This window comes from Mustela erminea, chromosome 7, assembly GCF_009829155.1.
Source record: "Mustela erminea isolate mMusErm1 chromosome 7, mMusErm1.Pri, whole genome shotgun sequence".
NCBI lineage: Eukaryota > Metazoa > Chordata > Mammalia > Carnivora > Mustelidae > Mustela > Mustela erminea.
In genome coordinates, this window is record NC_045620.1 from 7,892,679 (window position 1) to 7,914,274 (window position 21,596).

At 43.7% G+C, this 21,596-nt stretch overlaps 1 protein-coding gene across 5 annotated transcripts in view; it reads left to right on the forward strand.

Moving 5' to 3' along the window:
* BCAS1 (breast carcinoma amplified sequence 1) overlaps positions 1 to 21,596 on the forward strand; it is a 93,687-nt gene that overhangs the window by 59,849 nt on the left and 12,242 nt on the right. For 3 of the 5 annotated variants that reach the window (XM_032350300.1, XM_032350301.1, XM_032350302.1), the window contains 3 exons: positions 1,372 to 1,548; positions 7,781 to 7,822; positions 15,758 to 15,931. In XM_032350300.1, the coding sequence (XP_032206191.1) occupies positions 1,372 to 1,548; positions 7,781 to 7,822; positions 15,758 to 15,931 (393 nt within the window). The remainder of the gene's footprint in view (positions 1 to 1,371; positions 1,549 to 7,780; positions 7,823 to 15,757; positions 15,932 to 21,596) is intronic. The other 2 variants (XM_032350303.1, XM_032350304.1) reach the window with 2 other exon arrangements.

A 21,596-nucleotide genomic window follows, 5' to 3' on the forward strand; every position in this document is an offset into this window, starting at 1 on the left:
TATCAGGGTTATCTTATCTTCTTATTATTGAGAGTATTGGCTAAATCAGGCAACACTATCCATGAGATTGACTCCAGAAGATACCAAGTTTTTGTGATCTCTTCCACAGTGCAGACAGAGAGTATTAATATTCAGCTGGCAGAACTGCACCTGGGGCACTTCTTTGGGAAGTGGAGAGCTGGGTGGCAGGGAGAAAAGTCTGCAGGTGGTCTGTGGCTCCAGAGCCCACTAAGGAGGGGGAGGGCGGGCAGCAACAACATGGCAGGATCCTGTGTAGGCATTTCTCTCTGGTCCTTTCCATACAATTATTTAGTTATTTATTTAATACTTATTTTGTGGCACACCCTGGGCCTGATGGGAGCTACGGATGTAATGGCGTCCAAGGCAATGGCTTTTACCCTCAAAGCTCATGATCTGGGCAGGAAGATACATATTTGACAAACAATTACACTAATATATTACAGTTATATTATTCTATATATAATACAGTTATCTCTTTGCAATGTTTTTTAAGAGTCTCTGGGTATTTTCCCAGCGCAAAGAGGATGGCCCATTTCCCAATGAAACTGATGAGTGTCAGCCTTTTTGTCATTATCACCTTCCCAGTTGAAACTTTTTTAGATATTTTCTCCCTGGATGGGCTCAGTAGCACAAGGAGTGGGGGACTTTGGTTTGTTGGAGGTGGTGTAGTATAGAGGAGGGGTAAGAGCTTGGGTTTGGATGTCAGAGTCCCCGGATTTTGATGTCAACTCTGACCCCTTATTAGTGTAGTTGTGGGAAAGTTTTTTAACCATCTGGGACCAAAATTTCCTTCTCTGTAAAATGAACGTAATAATCAGTTCCTTCCTCATAGAACTACTGTTAGAACATTCAGTCATTTAGAACAGTGCCTGGCACTGGTATCTTTGATTGTGATTATTAAATCAAAGTTAAAAGTTGGAGACAATGTCCCTTACATTTATTTTAACCTCTTTCAACTTCACAATTGAATTCATCAAATAGTATATGTATAACATAAGCAAATGCACACATATTGGAGGTACATATTCAAACTGTTTTCACTGATGGGAACATCATCAAAACCATTTGAAGACCAGTGGCCTCAGTATAAACTAACTTTCTCACAGGAAAATGCCTCTTACCAGCACCTTGATTCCTAATGACTTATATAACGTAATGTATTCTTTTGCAAAAGGAAACTATCTTGACTTTTCCCAAAATTTTAACACAAATCCGCGTTCATATAGAATCTTTGCAAGGACAGAAAATGATAAAGAAAATTAACATGTAATCCCAGCCTGGGCTTATTAAAAAAGAGATCTCACACTTTTGAAATCCAGAGGTCATTTTAATTTTTTTTTAACTCTCTAGGGTGCTGAAAAGTCACCTACCACTTCATCTGATGTCAAGTCAGACAAAGCAAACTTTATCTCCCAGGAGACCAGAGGGGCAGCTAAGAACCCTCCATCCACCGATACTGCAAAGGAAACTGCCAAGGAAAAGGGGGGACCCAGCTCTCTGCCTCTGGGCAAACTATTCTGGAAAAAGGTAAGTCCCATTTTCAAGATTTGTGAAGTATAGTTGGGGCTAGGGTGACTGGAGAAATTATTTCATTTGGGGTCACCTGTGGGCTCACCAAGTACAGAGTTTGTTTTTTTTTTTCCCCCCCCAAATGACTCAACTAGCCATTGAGCTGAAACCTTGTAATTTACTCCTGGGAAGAATGAGTGTCTAGGGTGTGAGAAGCATGTGTTTCATGGGAAAGACAAGGAAATAAACAAGTTCGATTTTTTTCATTCTTGGAGTGTCTTCGGTCCATGACAGACAGTTGTGGTATTTCGTGATTTCATTTTCTTTCCAACATGGCTTTCCTCTGGCTTTCTCCTGGATTCCTCTGACCACTGTCCCCACCAGCGAGCTGAACCACCTCTGGGCGCCTCTCTCTTTCCCCCAGCAAGATAGAATCAGTCATTATGAACCACTAAAGCTCACTCTGCTTTTGGAAAACGGAGGTGTCTACCATTCACCACCAGGGCGGGCACACACCGCGCTCTGTGATAGGAGCACTCAAAACAGTGTCTCATTTCCTTCCCTCTAGAATTCTGGCGGCTCACAAGGGAGCGCAGTGCGGTGTTGGGACTGGGTCCGCCTGCGAACTAGCCCTTGATCATCATGGCTGAGACACCCCAGCTGCCGCACATGTTCAGACTCTTGCCTCTTTTAAATGTGGCCAAAAGATGAGCAAGACGTCGTGGGTGAGAGAGGGGAATATAAGTCATAGAGCTGAAAAACAAATCAAATTAGGAATTTCATCAAAACACCCATGCCACTTAGCACACAGTGCAAGGCAGGCCAGAAATATAGACACTGCTACAGTGTTCACTTTATTCTTTGGTCCAGAATCCAGCTGGATTTCTGGAAGCCTTTTCTGTTGGCTTTCTGTCGTACAGAGATCTTCCTTCTGGGCTCTGCCCAAAACACAACCTCCAGTACTTAATGAAAACCTTGGGTGATGTCATTTGGCATTCTGTCCTAATCCTCTTTCCCTCCCAACCACCAATTACTTATTTTTAAAAACTTTCTATCAGCAATATAATGTAGGGGAAATTTCCCAAGTGAATCATGTGTGCATATTGGCAGCCAGGAAGATGACTAGGCAACCCACATTCAAACATCATTTATTTTAAAAATTATATATATTTAAAATGCTTGAGAAAAACTGAGCTAAAGCTCATTAAACTCAAGACTTAATATATATTTTGCCCAAGGTGAGTCTATATTTAGTTTAAAAAGTAATCCAATTAAAAGGAATAGTTTAAGAAGTAATCCAATTAAAAGGAATAATGTTACTGATCTTTAGTGTGTATCATAAATTCGGATCCTCCGAGGAGGGACACGGGACAGAATTGATGTGCAATAGATTTATTGGAGGAAAACACCCTGAAGGATAAGGGGGAGGGACAGGAGGAGGTAGAGAGAGGCCTCAGACCGCGGCAGGGGGCTGACACGGCAGAAGGGAGACAGGGAAGGAAGAAGGAGAAGTTTGGGAAAGCCACAGACTCGGGGTGGTGCTGGGCCAATGGCGAATCCCAGAGCAGAGCTTGGCCACAGGGGCCCCGTGTTGTGTAAGAAGGGCCCAGTACCCTGCCGTGCTCGGTCGTTGCCTTGGAGCAGACAGCAGAGGCGTGGTCTCAGCACTCACTCTGTAGCAGAAGCCGAGAGTTGGGGGTCGAGGGCTGTCCCTCCAGCCGTGAAATCAGAGCAGTGTACCCGTAGCGGCCACAGATGGTACACGGAACGTGGCCAAAACCTTATCAGAGGCTGGCAAATGACTCAAGTTCGAGGAACGCTTAGGGAAGGTTTAAAAATTGGGCGTTGGACAGTGAGCCTTGAAGAACTGCCTCGATTTCCTCATTTGTAAAATATAGGTAATAATAGCACCTCATCCTAGCAATGAAGAGTCGATGAAATCATTCCTGCAAAACCCCTAACACTGTACAGAAAGTGGCCAACGGATGGGCCTTCCGACCTTTGTCACTCGTCTCCTTTGTGCTGGGCAGTGCGGCCACCCTGACTGCTCACAGGGGTCATGTCTTCATTTCTCCATGCCCTCCAGTCTGGGGAAGCTTCTAAGCCACTCAGCCTCAAATACCGCATTTGCCCTTATCTTTGGGGTCTATAAGGCACGTATTCGTTCCTCTTTGAAATTCAAGCTATTTCCATGGAGAAAAAAAAGACAAGAACCCTGACATTCTTCCCCTAATGGACTGATTTCATAGAGTTCAGTCGCGCTGTATTTTTTTTTCTTTTTCACTGTTATCTGGCTTTATTTCTTTAATCAATGATAAAAATAATGAAGAGAAGCGAAAACCCAAATCACTCGTAAATCTTGCTTTTCCTTCTCCCACCCAATCAGAAAGAACCGCTCTCTGTGGAAGTAAGATAGGGATGATTCACTTGTACAAGAATATTTTCAGTCTCCTTTGTGTGCGGTTTTTTTTTGGCGCCAAATGCTTTGTGCTAATGCGTGGAAGAAAGAGCAGTGACCAGATCGCTGCCCTTCTGTAGCTTACACTCTTGGGGAGGGGGGGATTCACGTGCTAGTGGAAAACAAAAGACCTTCGTTTTCTTTTCCTTAAATTAGATACGCTTTGGTTATAAAATCACTGTTGTAAAAATTTGGGGAAGAAAAAGGAAAATGCTAGAAAATTTTGATTTTTCCACTGACCCAAGCTCGCTTTCTTCTCCTCTTTTGACTGGGAAGCTTTGAAACAAACGGACTTTGATGTGTATACATCTACAGTGTGAACATCAGAAACAAAATGTCCCCCCTAATGTGCTATGGATGGGAAATGATAAGTTATAGTCATTTATTGTCTTGACGGCTGAAGTCGTTCTTATTATAAAACAAAAATAACACAAGTAACCTTTGAGAAAATTAATTTTAAATGATGGTATATTTGCCTTAAAGTGTTTAAAATCCGGGTACCTAGACCACCTACATGTCCCTTATTGTTCTGGGTTCTTTGGGAGTACCGTTTGCTCTGTGGCCTCACAAAAGTTACTCAACCTGACTGAGTTCCTTTTTCTTCATCTGTTGAAAGAAAGGGTTGAAACAGATGATCTCAGAAAATTCTGGTATGCGGCAGGTCTTGCATAGCAGACAGAATCAGAAAGATCAGACTGCATAGCCTCGGACAAATTTCGGAACCCCCGGAAGCCTCTGTTTTCTTTTGTGTAACTAGGGACCCGTTTCTCCCGCCGCGTTGTTATGCCAGTCCACTAACTGTAACAAGAGACCCTCAGACGTAGTACGTGCTCAGCGAACAGTTTTATCGTTTCTTTAGGTGTGAACAGTTGCGGGTTTGGATCTAAATATCCATGTGTGGCGTCTGGCGCCAACAGCACCCGAGGTACAAAACCGAGTCTGAGACTCACTTATCCCACTATCGAAACACCTGAAGCCTGTTGGAAGGAACAGGGGAGATACACACGCCTGTACGTGCAGGTGTGTATGCGTGCATGGGCGCGCCCACAACTTGTAAATGATACGTCTGGACTGTCTTCATAGTAGTGTCTTGCCTGCTTTCCCTTGGAGGACACACGTGATGCTGTGGGAAACAGCGGGCATGCAGAAGCCCAAGAGACACGCCATCCGCTCTCAGCTCTGACAGCCCCTGGCTATTTGGTTGTGATCAGGTCAGTTAAATCCCCCAAGCCTTGTGTTCCTCAGCTTGGGAAGTGGACAGTGACAGCCACCTTTTGTGACAGCTGGGAGGATGGAGTGGAAAAATGAATGCGAAGTGACGAGCCCCGTTTCAGGACAAGGATGTTGGAATCCAGTGTTCATGTGTGGGGAGCAAGTTACACAAGGCTATGCGTGTCTGAAAAAAGGCAGCAGTCAGTGTAGGGCAAAACAGACTTAAGAGAACTTAAAAACTCTTCCCGAATCATCTGTTTCAAGTACAGATTCCTATATTTGATCTTAGAAATCCCTGAGAATCCTGGTTAAGAAAGTCTGTCATATGGCCGGACCATTCTGGAAGCACTTGAAAGGCGGGCTGAAATGTTTAGGCTTGAGGAAAGGTCTTAGGGCCACTGTGAAATCAGTGAATGCAGAACAGCTGTCACATGATCAAATGATGCTTCCAGAAGACCCACGAGCAACAGGATGTCTGTTGGCTTAAGTGCTACCATGTGACAGTATTTTAAAGAAACATTCTTTTTTGAGTGTGCTCTTCAAAGGACGGGAACACTGGCTGTGCAAGTTGAGACTGGTGCATTTCAGGGGCTCTGCTGGGGTCCTCATTCTCAGCAATATAGATGCCCAGACGGGACCCTTCAGTTTCAAACTGGGTTTTCTGTTGTTATCACGAATGAGGCTGGACAGTTTGTAGACTGAGCGGGGAACAGCCAGGTGGCCGGTGCACCAAAGAAGATCAGAAGTTTCTGGTTTTGAGATTTGAATGGGAATCCTGCTGTCTCGGTGTTTCCTGATTAACCTCACGCCTGAGTAGGTTCTTCTGGCTGGAGATTTGAGAACCCAATAAACACCTTTCGGTCTGCTGAGGTGGGGCTTGCACTTGACAGTCCTCTCTGGTCTCCTTTGAAGTGAGCTGTGCAAGTTTCATTCTAGTCTCTGAGATTTCCTTCCCGGGCATATTTCCTATGTGGAACCATCGATCCTCTGCCTTCTATCTGAGAGCTTATCTATCACCCAGGACCTGTCAGACTGCTCCCGGGTGCCTCTCCTCCTCTGCTTGTAGGCTTTCTACTAGCTGGGAAACATAGGAGAAAAGGCAGAAGCAGCCCGAGGCCTTCGTTTGTCATTGTGGGTTGAGCGTGGAAACCACGCTGGGTGCTGGAACACATGACATGTGAGATCCAGACTTGGCTCAGAGAATGAGTTCAACGGAGATACTGCTGATGAATGGTCCAAGCTGCAAATCTCATCTAGAGAGAAAGCAAGTCTGGTCGTGGAGAGAGAAGCTCACACTATTATTAAAAGGTGTGTTTCTGACCCTTGAAATCATCACAGCAGGGGGAAATCTTGGCTCTCAGAACCATCTCCACCACTTTCTGGCTGCAGCACCCTGAACAAGGGACTTTAGCTCTCTGTATCTCCATTTCTCCCTACGTAAACAAGGATCACCATCCTTACCGCTTTGGGCCACTTTCAGTGAGAGGAGGTCTACGAAGCACCTGCATATACAATGTCTCTACGGGTATACAAGCCGTGAATGTTGATTCCTTTCTTCCCTCCTTCTGTATGTTTTAAAGGTGAAAACAAACACAGGGCTTGGAACAGAATGAATATAAAAAAGAGCTCCTAGACTGGAATCCAAGAGATGGTCTATGGACACCCTAAAATTATTTGCAAAATATTTTGTTTGTGTTTATTTTTCTGGGATGAGAGTCCAGATCTGTCAAATGAGTTGAGTCTCAAAGTGGTCTATAAACACCACCCCTCCCCCACCAGATTTAAGAACAACCACAACGATGAGCTCCAAGGTTGAAGCTCAGCAGACTGATGTGATGGCGGTGGCGTTGACCTTTGATAGCAATGGGCCAATTGCTCTCCTAATCTGAGGCAGGACTGTGAATGCCAGGATTACTGTAGGGAGGAACAGTGTTTGAAGTTGGGTGTATTGGACCCCCAGCTCTCTGGGCCTCCAGAGGAGGGTTTTAACCAGATTGATCTTGGTCATGATGACATTGACCCATATGGACGGCTGATGTAGGAAGCAGCTTCTGATGCAGGCCACTGTGCTGTGGTTGGGATAAGGCTGAAGACCCAGCTCGTGACCTGGATGCCTATTTGCTCTATGAGTACCACAGATGGACTTCTCTGGACTTTCTGCCAGAATTTTCCTGAGCAGCTCATTCGCTTTTACCTACCAGTGACGGTGGCCTGCGTGATCGATCCTTTTCCCTCTTTTTCTCAGCAACTAGAGAATGTTAGGGCAAACACTTCGCTGACCCACTGCCCAGACTGTGGTTTGTGTTTTCTGTAGCAGCCCCTTCTCCTCACTCCGTTCGTGTCCTGGGCTGCATGTGGGCATTTATTTTCCCTTCGTTGCATGTTAAAAAATACAGAACTATTTATATTATCTTGCTGTACCGTTTACTTTCCCATAAGCCTCCTTCAAGTTCATTTTGGAACCAGGTATGTGTATGAAATTCCATGGCCAAGAATGGCACTGGAGACCTGCGAGCCCAACTAACTCTCCTTTTTTTGGGGGGTAACATTCTGACTCTTTTGTTTTTATCTCCCCTTTAGTCAGTTAAAGAGGACTCAGTCCCCGCAGGTGCAGAGGAGAATGTAAGTGATGCGTTAAATGGCAGAACCATTCCGTGCTCATCTTCTGCATGCTGGACCATGCATGGGGCATTCCAGCTCTGGGGCCCGTGTTCTTGCATGCGCCAATGTCTCCCGTCTGCCGTAGACTCTTTCATCCCTTCACGTGATCAGGGGCCAATGGGGAATGACGCTGGGTGAAGATTTGTAACACCTCTTGAATCCATGCAAACGAAACACAAAATCAGAGCAAGAGTCTTTACCATTTGTTCTCATTTAAAGGCTGAAAGAGTCTACCAAACATAAGAACACACTCACACATCCTTAAGGGGCAAGGATGCTGCACGCTGGGCTCCTCCATCTTGACTACTCATTCACCTCTATTTCCATGGCAACCCAGATTCTCTACTAACTGTGGGTGGTACCCAGGGCAGGTCGTGGCGTCAAGCATGAGAGCATCTTGCCGAGCTCCGTGTTGAGACTGTCGGTCTTGGGCAGGAGAGCTGCCCTCTTGGATCTACACCTGACAGATGTAGGTTGAGCCTCACCGTCCAAACTTTCAAGACCGTGTGTTCACATTGGAAGGGGATGGCTTGGTAGAGGCACATCAAAAATCGTTTTCCAAAACATCTTGCAGGGAGATGAATCAGTTGTCCTCCTGAGTCAGCAGTTCTGGTTCTGAAAGAAGTGCAGTCTTTTTGGAAAATTTTGTGAGCGGGGACAAGTGAGTTCACAGCTCCTTAAGAGAGAAACTGATCGTGATCATTTAGCCAAAGTAAAATATGTTTGGCTCTTTCTAGGTGTCTCTCGTTTGCTAGCCTTGGACAGGGCTTGTGTTTTCATTTTTATTTAATTGCTGGCCTTGAACCGATGTTGAGTATCCAAGGACATTCCAGAAGTGTTGCCTGTGATGTGGAATGAAAATCAGAATGGCTGTGTTATAATTCTTGTTAGGAGAAAGATCTTTCAGATCTGCTTTTTTGTTGTTGTAAGTGTTTTCTTTCCCTCCCTCCTCCCCGCCCCCTTACCCCCCCCCCCCCACTTACCCACCTGCCTTTCCTTCTTCCTTCCTTTCCTTCCTCTCTTTCCTGGCCTTCCTTCCTTCCCCCTCCCCCTCTCTTTTGACTCAAACTCAATAGCTCAGGAAAGCTCAGGTCTTCATAATTCCCGAAAATTCTCATGAATTTACCAGCTCTTTTCTACAGAGTCAAAGCCTATTTCAGCAACCAGTAAGCAGCAACTCTGAGTCTTTTTCCCATGAACTTTAAATTTAAAAGCTTCTGGTGAAGTCTGAAACATCAGGTAGCTTGGAGGTTCTGGGTTTTCTGAAGAGAAACTTGTTCTTGGATGTTTGTGGGCAGTTGCCTGATGAGGAACACCTCGCAGCTCGCATGCTAGCATGTAGAGGTCACCTTTGACAGACAAAGAGGAAGTATCTCCTTTTCTAATGTGACGTTCAGGACAGAAACATAAATGTGAACCAGAGTTATAATTACTGATGCCAAAAGAGAACAAAAAGCTGATAAAGATACCAAAGAAAGCAGAGTATTTTCTCAAGTATTTCTCAAAGTATTTTCTCAATAAAGAAGCGTTCTCAAGATGGCTTTTTTTTTTTTTTAAAGATTTATTTATTTATTTGACAGAGAGAGATTACAAGTAGGCAGAGAGGCAGGCAGAGAGAGAGAGGAGGAAGCAGGCTCCCTGCTGAGCAGAGAGCCCGATGCGGGACTCGATCCCAGGACCCTGAGATCATGACCTGAGCCGAAGGCAGCGGCTTAACCCACTGAGCCACCCAGGCATCCCTCAAGATGGCTTTAAAGTACTTAGCCCTACCAGTGACCTTTCTGTTTGGAAGCTCCAACGTTTCATTGTATAGGAGCCTGTTTGTTGGAGGGCATGAGGCTAAAAGTGCTGATTCTGGGCCCATCATCCCAGGCTGTGCCACTTCTGCGACCTCAGTTTACTCCTCTCTTAAATGGCCACAATATTACCTACCCCTTAGGGTTCTCATGAGAATTAAATGAACAAGGCATGTAACATGCATACCTCAGTGCCTGAAACATGAAGAATTCATTTAGGGCACAGCACACGGCAGCTCACATGCCAATTCCAGCCCATTGTCCGTGTCCCCGTGGCCCACGAGCTAAAAATGGTATTTACATTTTGAATGATGAAAAAAATTTAAAGAAGAATGGTATTGCAGGGCATATGAAAATTACGCAAATTTGGGACACCTGGGGTGGCTCAGTCAGCTAAGTGTCCTGACTCTTAATGTCAACTGAGGTCATGACCTCAGGGTAGTGAGACGGAGCCCCACATCGGGCTCCATGCAGGGCGTGGAATCTGCTTAGGATTCTCTCTCTCTCCCTCACCCTCTTACCTCCCCACCCCTTCCATGCTCATGCACTCTCACTCTTTCAAAATAAATAAATAAGTCAGCAAATAAATAAATAAATAAATAAATAAGAATATCTGTTTTTAAAAAAAACCACACAAATGTTACATTTCAGTGTTTATGAATAAAGTTTTATTAGAACACAGCCATACTCATTCATTTGCATATCACCTACGGCTGCTTTTCTGCCTCAGTGGCAGAGCAGAGTAATGGGGACAGGGCCTTTGGCAGGAAGAGTCTGCCGTCCCTGCGGTCACTGTTAAGGCATAGGAGTTGTAACAAGATGATTAAGTGCTTCCCAGCAATCAGTGATTTTATATATATATGTATATACACACACATACACACACACACATATACATACACACACATATATAATTATATATTACATATATAATATTATATATATATATAATTTTGTGAAATTACACATCTGTCAGCTGACTCAGTGCCCACATGGAGTCAAGGCATGTGTCAAATAATTAGCTTAATTTCCTCCTCCCAAATAAGAGAGATCGCATTAATGAATAAAACAATGCATAGTACTCTAAACCTCCAAGCAAGACATTAGGTGTTAGTAATCATATTATAAGAGTCCTTTAACTAGCACCTCTGGCTAAAATATGGTTGGGTTTCCTTATTTTTTAATTTCTCTACCATCAGTTTCTATAACCCATCTATCATCCAATGCAAAAGCAAAAAAGACAGAGTGACTTCCACATTTCTCAAAGTTTTTCACGAAGAGAAAAGCAAGGCTTTGGAGACCCACAGAAGTGTAGTGTTTTTTCTAGCATGTGCTTTTGGTGCTATCAGAAATAAGACCTCCTACAACAACTACTGAATCATTCTGCTGACATTTTGGCCATTGCTTAATTAAGTTAATGTTCTAACGCATGGAGGGAAAAATCTTTCCTTACCAATGACCTACACGTTGAAGGAAAAAGGTACTTCTGTTGTTTACCTCAGTAAGTAACCTCACAGTTGCCAGTGAAAGGAAACAGCCCAACCTAGATTTGTTTTAATTTATTGGCACTCCTCACTGGGAAGTAGCATTGCTTTCAAATCAGTCTTGATGTAGGACTTCCTTGTGACTCAGCCTTCCTGGCCTGGCTACATTACTTCTCACACCCCAGCACACAGTCCAGAGTAAGGGAGAGACTGGGCCAGTGGAAACTCTGCCGGCCTGGAGTCAGTTCTCTTTCCCAGACTTACATGGGTTCCCAGGCTCTACGAGTCCTCTCTTATCAGGCTGTGTTGTGGTAACGTCCAGGTCCCACGCCGCATTGGCTTTCAACAGCAAAGATCCTTCTTTTTCTCACTCACGCTATAAGGCAGCCATAGGCTGGCTCTGGTTGATCCAAGTGGCTCCTTCCTGCCGAGATCTAGACTGAGAAAAACATCCCCTTCAACAAGGATGTGCAATTGTTGTGACAAGAGAGAGGAGAGGGCTGGGGAGAACCATGAGATGGCTCGGAGAGCTTCCACTCAGTCCCACTTTACGGCTTGTCTGCTCATGTTACATTCACCGAACAAGTCACCCAGCAGTGGGCCCAGATGTATGATCCCTTTATAGGAAGCCAGAGTGAAAAATTGGGAAAGTAATACCTTCTGCGGCAAACCCCCATACCCAAACTCCATATGGCCAAGGAGCTTGACCATGTGGATTGGCTTAGATCTGCTCAAACAACTTTTTCCTGTCACGTGGGCTTAAGGTTAAGGAGGGTTGTTCCCCCAGCACACAACTGGGAGTCCATGAAGAGAATGAGGGAGAACAGTGACTAGATTGAAAAATAAAATCTTTCCTAGGTCTTTGTAATCAAATAATCACGTTCTAAATCAAATCAGACAGCGTCTTTTAAAGATTCCAAAGTGAAAACTGTTAATATCAATATTATGTGTTATGGGGGCAGTGTAGGTGGAGGAAATCTATTTTGCTATAAATTGGTTTTCAGAACTCACAGTTCCAGTGAAAACTGTATAATCCAAATTCCAAGAGCAAATATGGTACAATATTTGAGGCAAAAGAAAGTGAAAACTTTTGCTCTAATGTATTGTCTGTGTTAAACATACTAGCCATCTTCACTCAATGTATAATATCCCCTCCTGAAATCAAGCCAGGGGGATTTGATTCTAAAGGATAGCACAAATCTGATTTTCGTTATATCCATCATACCCAAAATTAAAATGTGCAGATATAGTTCTATATTTTAAATAGGAAGTGACTTTTTCCAAAAGCCTAGCCTGGAAGGATGTCAGAAAACTATCCAAATAAAAATCAAATTCTGTGTCTGTATATGCAAATCAGCTCCTAACTCAGCTCAAATACTTCTGGATTTCCACACTGGAAATCAGTGGATTTTCCTTGGCTGCTGAAAGCCAATTTCTTGGCCTGACTTCAAAGTTAATGGGTGTCTCTAGAAGTCCCCCCAACACCAGGCTTTTTTTTTTTCCTTTTCTTTTTCTTTTTCTACTGAAATAGTTGTGTTTTGAGGAGTGGGCTCTGGCTAGGATTTATGAGTTGACACCACTCAGATTTTTAAAAGACCAGCAAGAAAACCATTGACAATCAAAAAATTGATTGATGGAGTTACTGTCACACAACCTGATCATTTTATTGTATAATTTTCCCTCCAGGCTCTTGCATACAAAAAAGGAACCTGCTGCTTCAAAGACAGAATAATTCTGAACCTAGATTCAATGAGTCAGACTCTGGCCATTTACCTACCTAAGGGCTATTCTCTATTTCTCCATCCTTCTTCCCTTGATCTTAGGCAAGGTTGGCAACTACCACACCCCCCAAAGTATCATGATTAGTCTAAAGTAAATATCCCATTTTTTTCAACAATAATTTGGGAGTAAGGATGTGACCGCTTCTGGCCTGTGAGATGTATGCTGAGGTAGGAAATCAAATTACAGAATTTCATTGGAAACAAACCTTTTGCTATGGCCAACCTTCCTTTTTTAAGACATTAGGTTGAGGATGTGGTGCCTGGAACCGTGGCAGCTATTTTATATCCATGAGATAACAAATAAAAGGATGAAAGCCCATCATTCCCAGAGCCAAAGGATAGAAGGAGCCCGGGTTCTTAAGGACATTGTGGAGCCATTGAACCAATCCTAGAACTTCCTACTCTCAAACTGGTTGTTCTATATCATTACTAGTAAAGTCACTATTAAGTATTCAGTTACTGATACACAACCCCATCCTCCCAGAAATGGCTACTTATCTGTGCTATGACTTAGGCCAAGTCATTCAATCATTCAGATTCTTCGTCTCTAGAATAGGGATAATGTTAATTACTCTGAACTCTTTAATAATTCAGTAACTATTCCCTGAGATAATATATTAAAAATACCTTGCATGAGGTCTGTGGTAAGAGGTAGTTATTAATATCATCTCTAAAAAGTGGGCATGCTCATGTAGGGTAATTCCTCATAATTCAGGCCCATGGGAAAAAACAACTCTCATAATAGCACAATTAACAACACTAGTATTAACTGAGTCATTGTTATGGGCCAGACACTGTTCTAAGAACTTTATGTGCACTGCCTGATTTAATTCTGCAAACAACCTTCTGATGTGTACACTGTCTGGATCGAGAATTGAGAACACCCAGGTACAGAGATGTTGAGTAGAGACCTTGGTCTAGAGCCTCCGTAAGGGCTGGAGTAGAGACACAGGGCCAGGCAGGCTGGAGCCGCAGGCTGCTCTCATGAACTCTATGTCAGATTTGCCTGCATTTCAGGCTGACCCCTGGATTCTGGGGGCAGAAACCTTTTTTCAGAAATGCAACTGAACTGAATCAGGCCCACATGTGGGAATCCATGACCGTGTCTGACCACCAGTCCCCAGTATGTCACCTGGCTTCAGTCTCAGCCTGGTTTCCCAAGATGGGCTGGGTCAGAGCCTGGCAGCCCACAGCAGGAGAAGCCCTCCCACAAACACCTGTGGCCCAGTGTTTTTCTTCTTTAGATGGGACAACTCCACTTGTCCACTGTAGCTGCTACCACTCCTTTGGGTCTTCTGGTCAGTCTCCGCTGATCTTACATGCCTTCTTCGCCGCCTTCAGACTTTTGAGTGAATGACTCCCCAACCTAGGTCTTTATCTTCAAAGGGAAGGTGCTAGAAGTCCTGTCAATAGGTTATAAAATGGAAGGTGGGGAGAGATGGCTGTGATTTAGTTGCCATATTTCGGGGTGCTCCTTTACATTGATTTGTTAATGGGCACCTTCCTGCTTTGCTTGACAATACAGAAATCAAGGGTCCTTCTCGATTTTGATCACTGGGATCATGTGCAAGCCAATGGCATATTCTGCATGAAGGAAAGGAAAATAATTTCTCCACAGGCCTACAGGTGTTTCTGGAAATACCTAAGCTCCCTTCCCCCACTCCCTGATGGCAAGAACGAGATGCAGAGGAAGCTGGGGGGTCCGGCACCAGCAAAGACAAATGCAAAGATGCCTTTGGCTCTAGAGTGCCTTCCTCTGAGGCAGAGGATGACAAACCTATCATCCAAAGAGCTGGGTAGTAAATGTTTCAGACTTAACAGGCCACATGTTGTCTCCGTTGCCTGTCTTTCATCTTTTAAAACCATTTTGCAGCCCTTTAAAAAAAAAGAAATGTAAAATCCATTCTGTGCTCGGGGTTGTGCTGAAACAGTCTCTGGGACAGATTTGGCAGTCGTTTGCCAGCCCCTGTCTGAGGAAACAAATTTTGGAGCCTTCTCCAGGCCAATTAAATCTGTTGCAGGGATCAATGCAAAGCAGGAAATGGTCCAGATGTGACTGGGGCACAGCACAAATGGAGGGAGGCAATGCAAAAGAACAGAATTCGAAATCAGAGTGCAGGTGAATTGGACCCTTCCACCCAAACCCCCCATTACTGGCCATCCCTTCTCCCCCACAGACCTTTAGCGGGTTCTAAGCTCACCAGGTACGTTGCTGGGGGCCGTCAGGAACTTCGCCATGGTTTTCTTGCCAAGTGCCATTTTCTTCTGAACTTCAATTAAGAGACAAAGGCAAATGACCGGCCCTGGGGTGAGGTGGGAAGTAGGTCAAGGAGGAGGTCCCGTCTGTGAAATTCAGCGTGGACTTCACGCTATCTTTTCCACAAAGAGGACAGGTCTTCCCAGTTGCATGCAGCAGAAGGTGTCCTTGTCACCGACTCTAAGGCTGGACCTTTAAGGAAATACCGACTCCTGATTTTTATACAGGCCTGGGGTAAGTCGCCTTGATGGCAGGCCAAAGAGGCGGGGCTCCTGGAATGGAAATGGGCGGAGCCTGCTGTCCCTCGGAAGGACTTCCTCTTTCAGCCTTGTACCTTGCGGAGCACGATTTTTGCTACTTCCAAGTCAGCATATTTGGCATTTTGTTCAGAAATTGGCTGTTTGAAAACACACTTTGCATCCTTCTCAAAGATGTGCCTGGGTAGAAATGATCATTGGGTCACACCTGTAGCACGTGGACACGGGGGCCACCAGGACTCCCCCTACTTTACAAAGCCTGTTTTGGGGAACGTGTGTGTTTTTCTTTTCACTGTCTTATTACCTGGCAAAATAATCCAGGTGGTGTGTGAATCACCAGTAGAGGTTGTAAAGTCCGAGGAAGTAGACTCAACCTTACAAACAGTGGATCTCAACGAAGGAGAAGATGCCACCCCCGAGCCCACAGACGTAAGACTCAAAAGAGAAGAACGCAAACCACCAAGAACCCTCCTGATGACGTTTCTCAGACAAATGGTAAGCCCCCTGCTCCCAGCAGGGAAAGCTGGAATCCCCAGATCAGCTTCTGAGAGTGAAGGACCTGTCTCAGGTGGGGTGAGACGTAACTGTAGGGGGTAGAGGGATGCACGGGTCATCAGTCCTGTGCGGCGAGATAATTCCCTTTCCTCCTCCTGACTCAGTTTATTGCTAATGCTCCTTAATCTTTCCTTAACTCCTGCTAACTTCCTTTTTAACAAGGAAAGAGCTGATCTTAGGTCCTGAGCTTTGGCACAAGCAGCATCCACGCAGAAGTTAATATTGCTCGCTTTCAATTTAATTTATTTTTAAAGTTTCCTTCTGTGTATGGCAAATGATATTGTTTTTCTCATTATGGTAATGACATGCAGTTTCCTTTGAGAATACATTTATTTACATAAAGAACATAAGGCATTGTTTAAAGGACTAGGTAAGAAATAGGCCAAGTTATATATATTGATGTTGGAAAAATTCTGGAAGTGATGTGTGAGTGACACAAACTTGGACAAAGCCGATCTAAAAATAATTCCAATTATAAAGTGACAACATAATTTTCTAATCGTGGACACGTATAACTTGGTGAATTTGTCATGCTTTTAGCTTGCATAAAATGGAAAGAATGTGGGCAGATGTTTTTTGGTGTCTCTGAAGTGTCATGTACATTAAATAACAAAGCATCCAAGAACTTAAATAATATAATGCAACAAAACCCAACGTGGTTGGAAGACAAAAAGCAAAAGCCCATGCAAAAGGTCATCGGTTTAATTCTCTTTTAATGAAAAACAAGACTTTCATTATAGGGCACCATTATCTTCAGGAGTATTTGGGAATTTAATCCTTTGAGAAAGCAGCCCTCCGGTTTCACAGGCTCTGCCCAGTAAGAAATTCTTTCTAGTCCACCACACAGCATAACATAACATAAAACCCTTGCCAGTGGGAGCTGAGGCATATAAGAAATGACTCTCCTAGAAACTGTCAACAGGAATCATTTTCTTTTGTCATCGGACTCTCGGGGAGTAGGAAGTGTAGAGTCAGTAGTGAGCAGCCTGCATGGCTGGGTCCCCATCTATGCTCCTGGTCATTAACTCTGCGTTTCGGCACCGAAAATGGGGATCAAGATCTGAGATTTTTCAACCAATTTTTACACAATGTCAGGAAAGAAAAGAACATTTGGCCTCTTTCTGGCAACCCAACTACATTACAAACGGCATCCCCAAATAGCTCGTCATGACAGTGAGAGTGATCCAACTTCCCCATTCCTGGGTGGAGCTGAGAGCACCACCCCCCTCCTCAGCAAATAGTACGACTTTCTCTTCCAAATAACCAACCTGAGACTTCTTCGCTTAAAGACAAGAGAATGTAAGAGCCTCCAAATAAAGCACGAACGAAGTCTAAACCACCCACTGTATCCTTTCAATTCAAATCCTTGAATTCTAATGAGGTCCCAGATTACTCCAGTTCACCCTCCAGAGCTATCCTTTAGAGGCCTCTGGGGGATATTTTCTAGCAATAGAAACGGGTTCCTCTGAACAGATAGGGGAATGAGTTGGAAACCAAAGAGTCCTTTATGATTGAATCTCCATAGGACAGGGATGGAGGTGCAAGGGGGCACATCTTCCTGGAGCAATCCTCAGTGCGTTCGTAGCATCCGGTCTACAAGGGCCATCGTTCTAATTATGTACCATCTGTAGAAAGGGTTACGCCTGGGAGCTTGACCATGATTGCCCTCAATTAATGTTCAAACTCTAAACTCCCATGATTTAGGGGATTTTCCCTAAAAATTCCAGATACCGTAGTGATTCTTGTCTTGCAGTCTGTTTTGTTTTCGTTATAACAATATATTACCATTGTGAATAGTTCAAATACACAGAAAACGTGGGTCTTCCATTTCATCACTGATCCCACGACTCCGTGTTACCACACCCAGCTCACTTGTTTATGTCACTGGCCCTATCCCTGTGGGTATTTGGTGGTGTATCCCTGATATGACCCACCCCATTCTTTATAACAATCATGGAATCACATCCTCTGGATTTATCATACTGGGATTGATGGAAACTGGATTTGTTTCCAACTCGTTGCACTTCATTTGGTCATTCTTTCAACAAATGATTACTGAGTACCCATTGTATCCCATACATTGGGATATAACAATAAGTAGATGTGGCCCTGTCTTCACAGAAAATAAAACCCAGTGAGGAAAACATGTTTACTTTTAACTCTAGGCCATATGCAGTGAGCACACACCATGGGTCCCAAGCACATGATCTCAGGTCCTTCACTCACGAACCTGACGAACATTCTTGCACACCTACCTTTACGCACATGTGCTAATATTCCCACAGTGCACATTCCTGGAGTTGGCTCCAGCATTTGTCTTCAGGAAACACTTTGAGTTCACATATCATGACTTCCAAAAGAATTTAAAGTCTGGATTTATGCGGGAGAAGATCAAACCAAACCAAATCCTCCTCTCAGGGCTTGAAACTCGAGACAACATCCGACTCATCACTGAGCTTTTCCTTTTTTATTTTTTGAGCCAAATAAGTGAACGTTCCAAATTGATTTTAGATATTGTTAGCAAAATATAGTTCTTTTCAAAATAATCGATTTAATTGAAGAGGAAACTCAACTGCAAATGCATTAACCTTGTTTTGTGATCAATATCTCCATTCATCAGCATTGATTTCCTACCTCTTTACCTTGGTCTCTCTTAAATTTCTCTCAGAAAACATATTTTGCTGTCCCATGGCAATATGACTCACGGTTGCATATTTAAAAAAAATAATAAATGCATTGCCCAATTTATTTCCAAAGAGATTTTTTTCTTTCCAGAAACTAACCTCTCGTTAAAAAATAGAAGTGGAAAGACTATCATTTTGCAAATAATCTCCTTTCAGGAAAAATAAGTATATTTTAGGAAAAAATAGAGTCCCTACGTCCTCATACGGCATCGGACACACATAGATCTACCACTTCACAAAAATGCTATGGGCTTCTATAGATCTTCAAAATAATTGCAAGGAGTTGCTAAGGCATCTGTCATGCCCTAAATAGAAAAAGATTCTTATATGTATTAATTCAAGTGTATGTCAAGAAATTGGATATTTGAAGTGCTAGTGTATTTTTATCAGGTGAGTAGGTGGAGAACTCTATTCATGTGCCCACAAACCAGGTAGGCAGATGAAACCATACGGTGGTAGATAGAAATACAGATATAGGTTTATAATTTGTCAATATTAATAACACCCTGTACTTACAAAGTGCTTTCCTCCTCTGAATCATTGTTGCCTACTGTTTCATTTAATCCTCCTCCTGTCTCTTTCCTTAGACCATTCATTTTGTAAGAAGCTTTTTGTTGGAATAATGTTCTCAGGCACAGAGAAGGACTGTGAGCTTTAATATAAGATCCGAATGAGGATAGGGCCAGGAAATCACAGTCTTCCGTTGCTTACCTTCAATCTATGAATCTAATAAAACCGATTGAAATGTGCCATCTGGAGGAAAAGGGAGGATGGTTTGTTATGGTGATCGTAAAAGAAAAAAACAAGAACAGGGATCTTCTAGCTCAAGTTCTCGATCTCCTGTTCTGCCCCGAGACCTGACTATGAACACAGAGTTGCTCTTCAGGTTTCTGAAAATCACATTTCTTTGGGCAATTCCTGTCTCCAGAGCAGCTTGCTTTCCTTTCTACCCTGGCAGGGGATTCTGTGGTCACTTGGCACTCTCAGTTAATAATTACAGTAATGATGATAATAGCTAGTGTTTATGTATCACGTGCCAGTGGCCTGGCCAGCACCGTGCTAGCCTAGTGCATGCCTTAGCTCATTTATTAGCCTAAAAACCCCAACAACACATCCCTGCCCCCACCGTGCAGAGAGGGCATGAAGACTCAGGGTACTGAAGTGACCGCTCAGGTCACAGAGCTGGTAAATGGCAGCACCATCACTCAGACTCTGGTGCGTTTTGCTGTTAAAGCTCACGCCTGTACTTAGACATGACTGTGCCTTTCTGGGCTCCCGGCAGCTGGTTTTCCTTGAGGGTACGTGGAGGTAGAATAGCCCAAACTCCATTTTTGTGATTCTCCTGGTAGTGTTTCCGGTGCTCAGCTCAAGTCCCTGAAATTACAACGAGGCAAGAGAGAGGAGAATTAACACATGACTTACGTAAAGCTGGGAGAGATGTTTTCTGAATTTACTTGTCACTAAAATGAGATTTGCCTTGACTGTGTCGTTTTGTCTGACGGTCCAGTTCTGTTTCAGTTGGGCATCTTGGTAAAACACGAAGGTTGGACCCATAGCCTTTGTTGATTCTGGAAATTTCTAGCAGGTTCATTTCCTTGGATTTGTGTAACCATGAGGCTGACCTAGTCAGTCCTGCACTTTTTTTTCTAAATGTTCTCAAGCAAGGCTGGCCCATGTAGAATAATGCAGAAGACCCAGAGGAAGAAAAAAAGATAATTGAGAGTATCTTCCCAATTCTTCTTTTAAATCACAACTTTGGTTGGATTAGATCTCCACCAAAAATATGCTTACACTCCTCTCAAGGGAATGAGAATGCCCACCCAACATTTCCACTAGAACTTTGAATATCTAAGTGATACATGTTGGAGAGGGTTCAAATGCTCCTCAGAGTGTCAAGCTATCGGAATGCGTGACACAATAAAGAAATAAAAATGGCTTTATAAACATGCAAAGCTTAGATGTCACAACCAGATTCCAACCCAACACTGCCGGCTGGATGCCCTGAGATGCTTCACCTTTTGCTCTCATGAATAAAAATAAGCCCCTGGAAGAAATTTGCTCAGTATTGAACTAGAAAACCTCTGAAGTTCCTTCCTTGGTAGCCTTCAAATTATTCTTTAGGGTATTAGGTAGTCCCTGGGAAAAAATCTGGGTTCCTTTAAACAGGAACTTGATTTTTGACAGCTGGAGAAAATGAGCTTCTGTGGTTATGGTCCTTTGAATACAAAGCCCAACATGAACTATTTGACTTGGTCTCTGAAAGAGGACACACGAGAGAGTGATAGAAAACAAAGAGGGGAAGGCAGGGAGGGACTTCATAAGACCCTTACTCTAAACTCAGCATGCAGTTATCTTTGCATATATACAGCTTTTTGTGCCTCAAAATGAATAACAGAGGAAAATCCTAGAAAAGCTTGAGAGAGTCTCTTTTTTAAAGAAGAGGAAGTTGAACTTCTTTGCATTGATCTCCCTGACAGCCGGAGGGGCTGTTTTCAGGATACTAACCTAGATCACTGCTGCCAAGAAAGCCTTCTGATTCAATCCAAATTCTCCTCCAAGGGCTCGAAAAGACAGGGAGGGGAAGAAAACAGATTGCAACCTTCAACTGGCAGAGGACCTAACGGATATCAAATTGAAACCACTAAAGGGAAGTTAAAAATCTCTCTCTCTCTCTCGGACAGGAAGGTGGCCCCAGGAGCCATGCATGCCCCTTGATCTCCATTCAGGTTTAGCTCAAAAAACCATTTTGTATGTTTGTTTGGCTGGTTTTGCCCCTCAGCACTACCCGAAGGCCAGCTAGTGAGGATGTGACACCATAGTCTAAAGGACACTAGGAAATGTGTTTGGGTAGGAAAGGCTCTTACTGATGGCCTGAATTCTGGAGGCCAGAGAACTGGCAAATGGCAAAACCCTTTGGACGC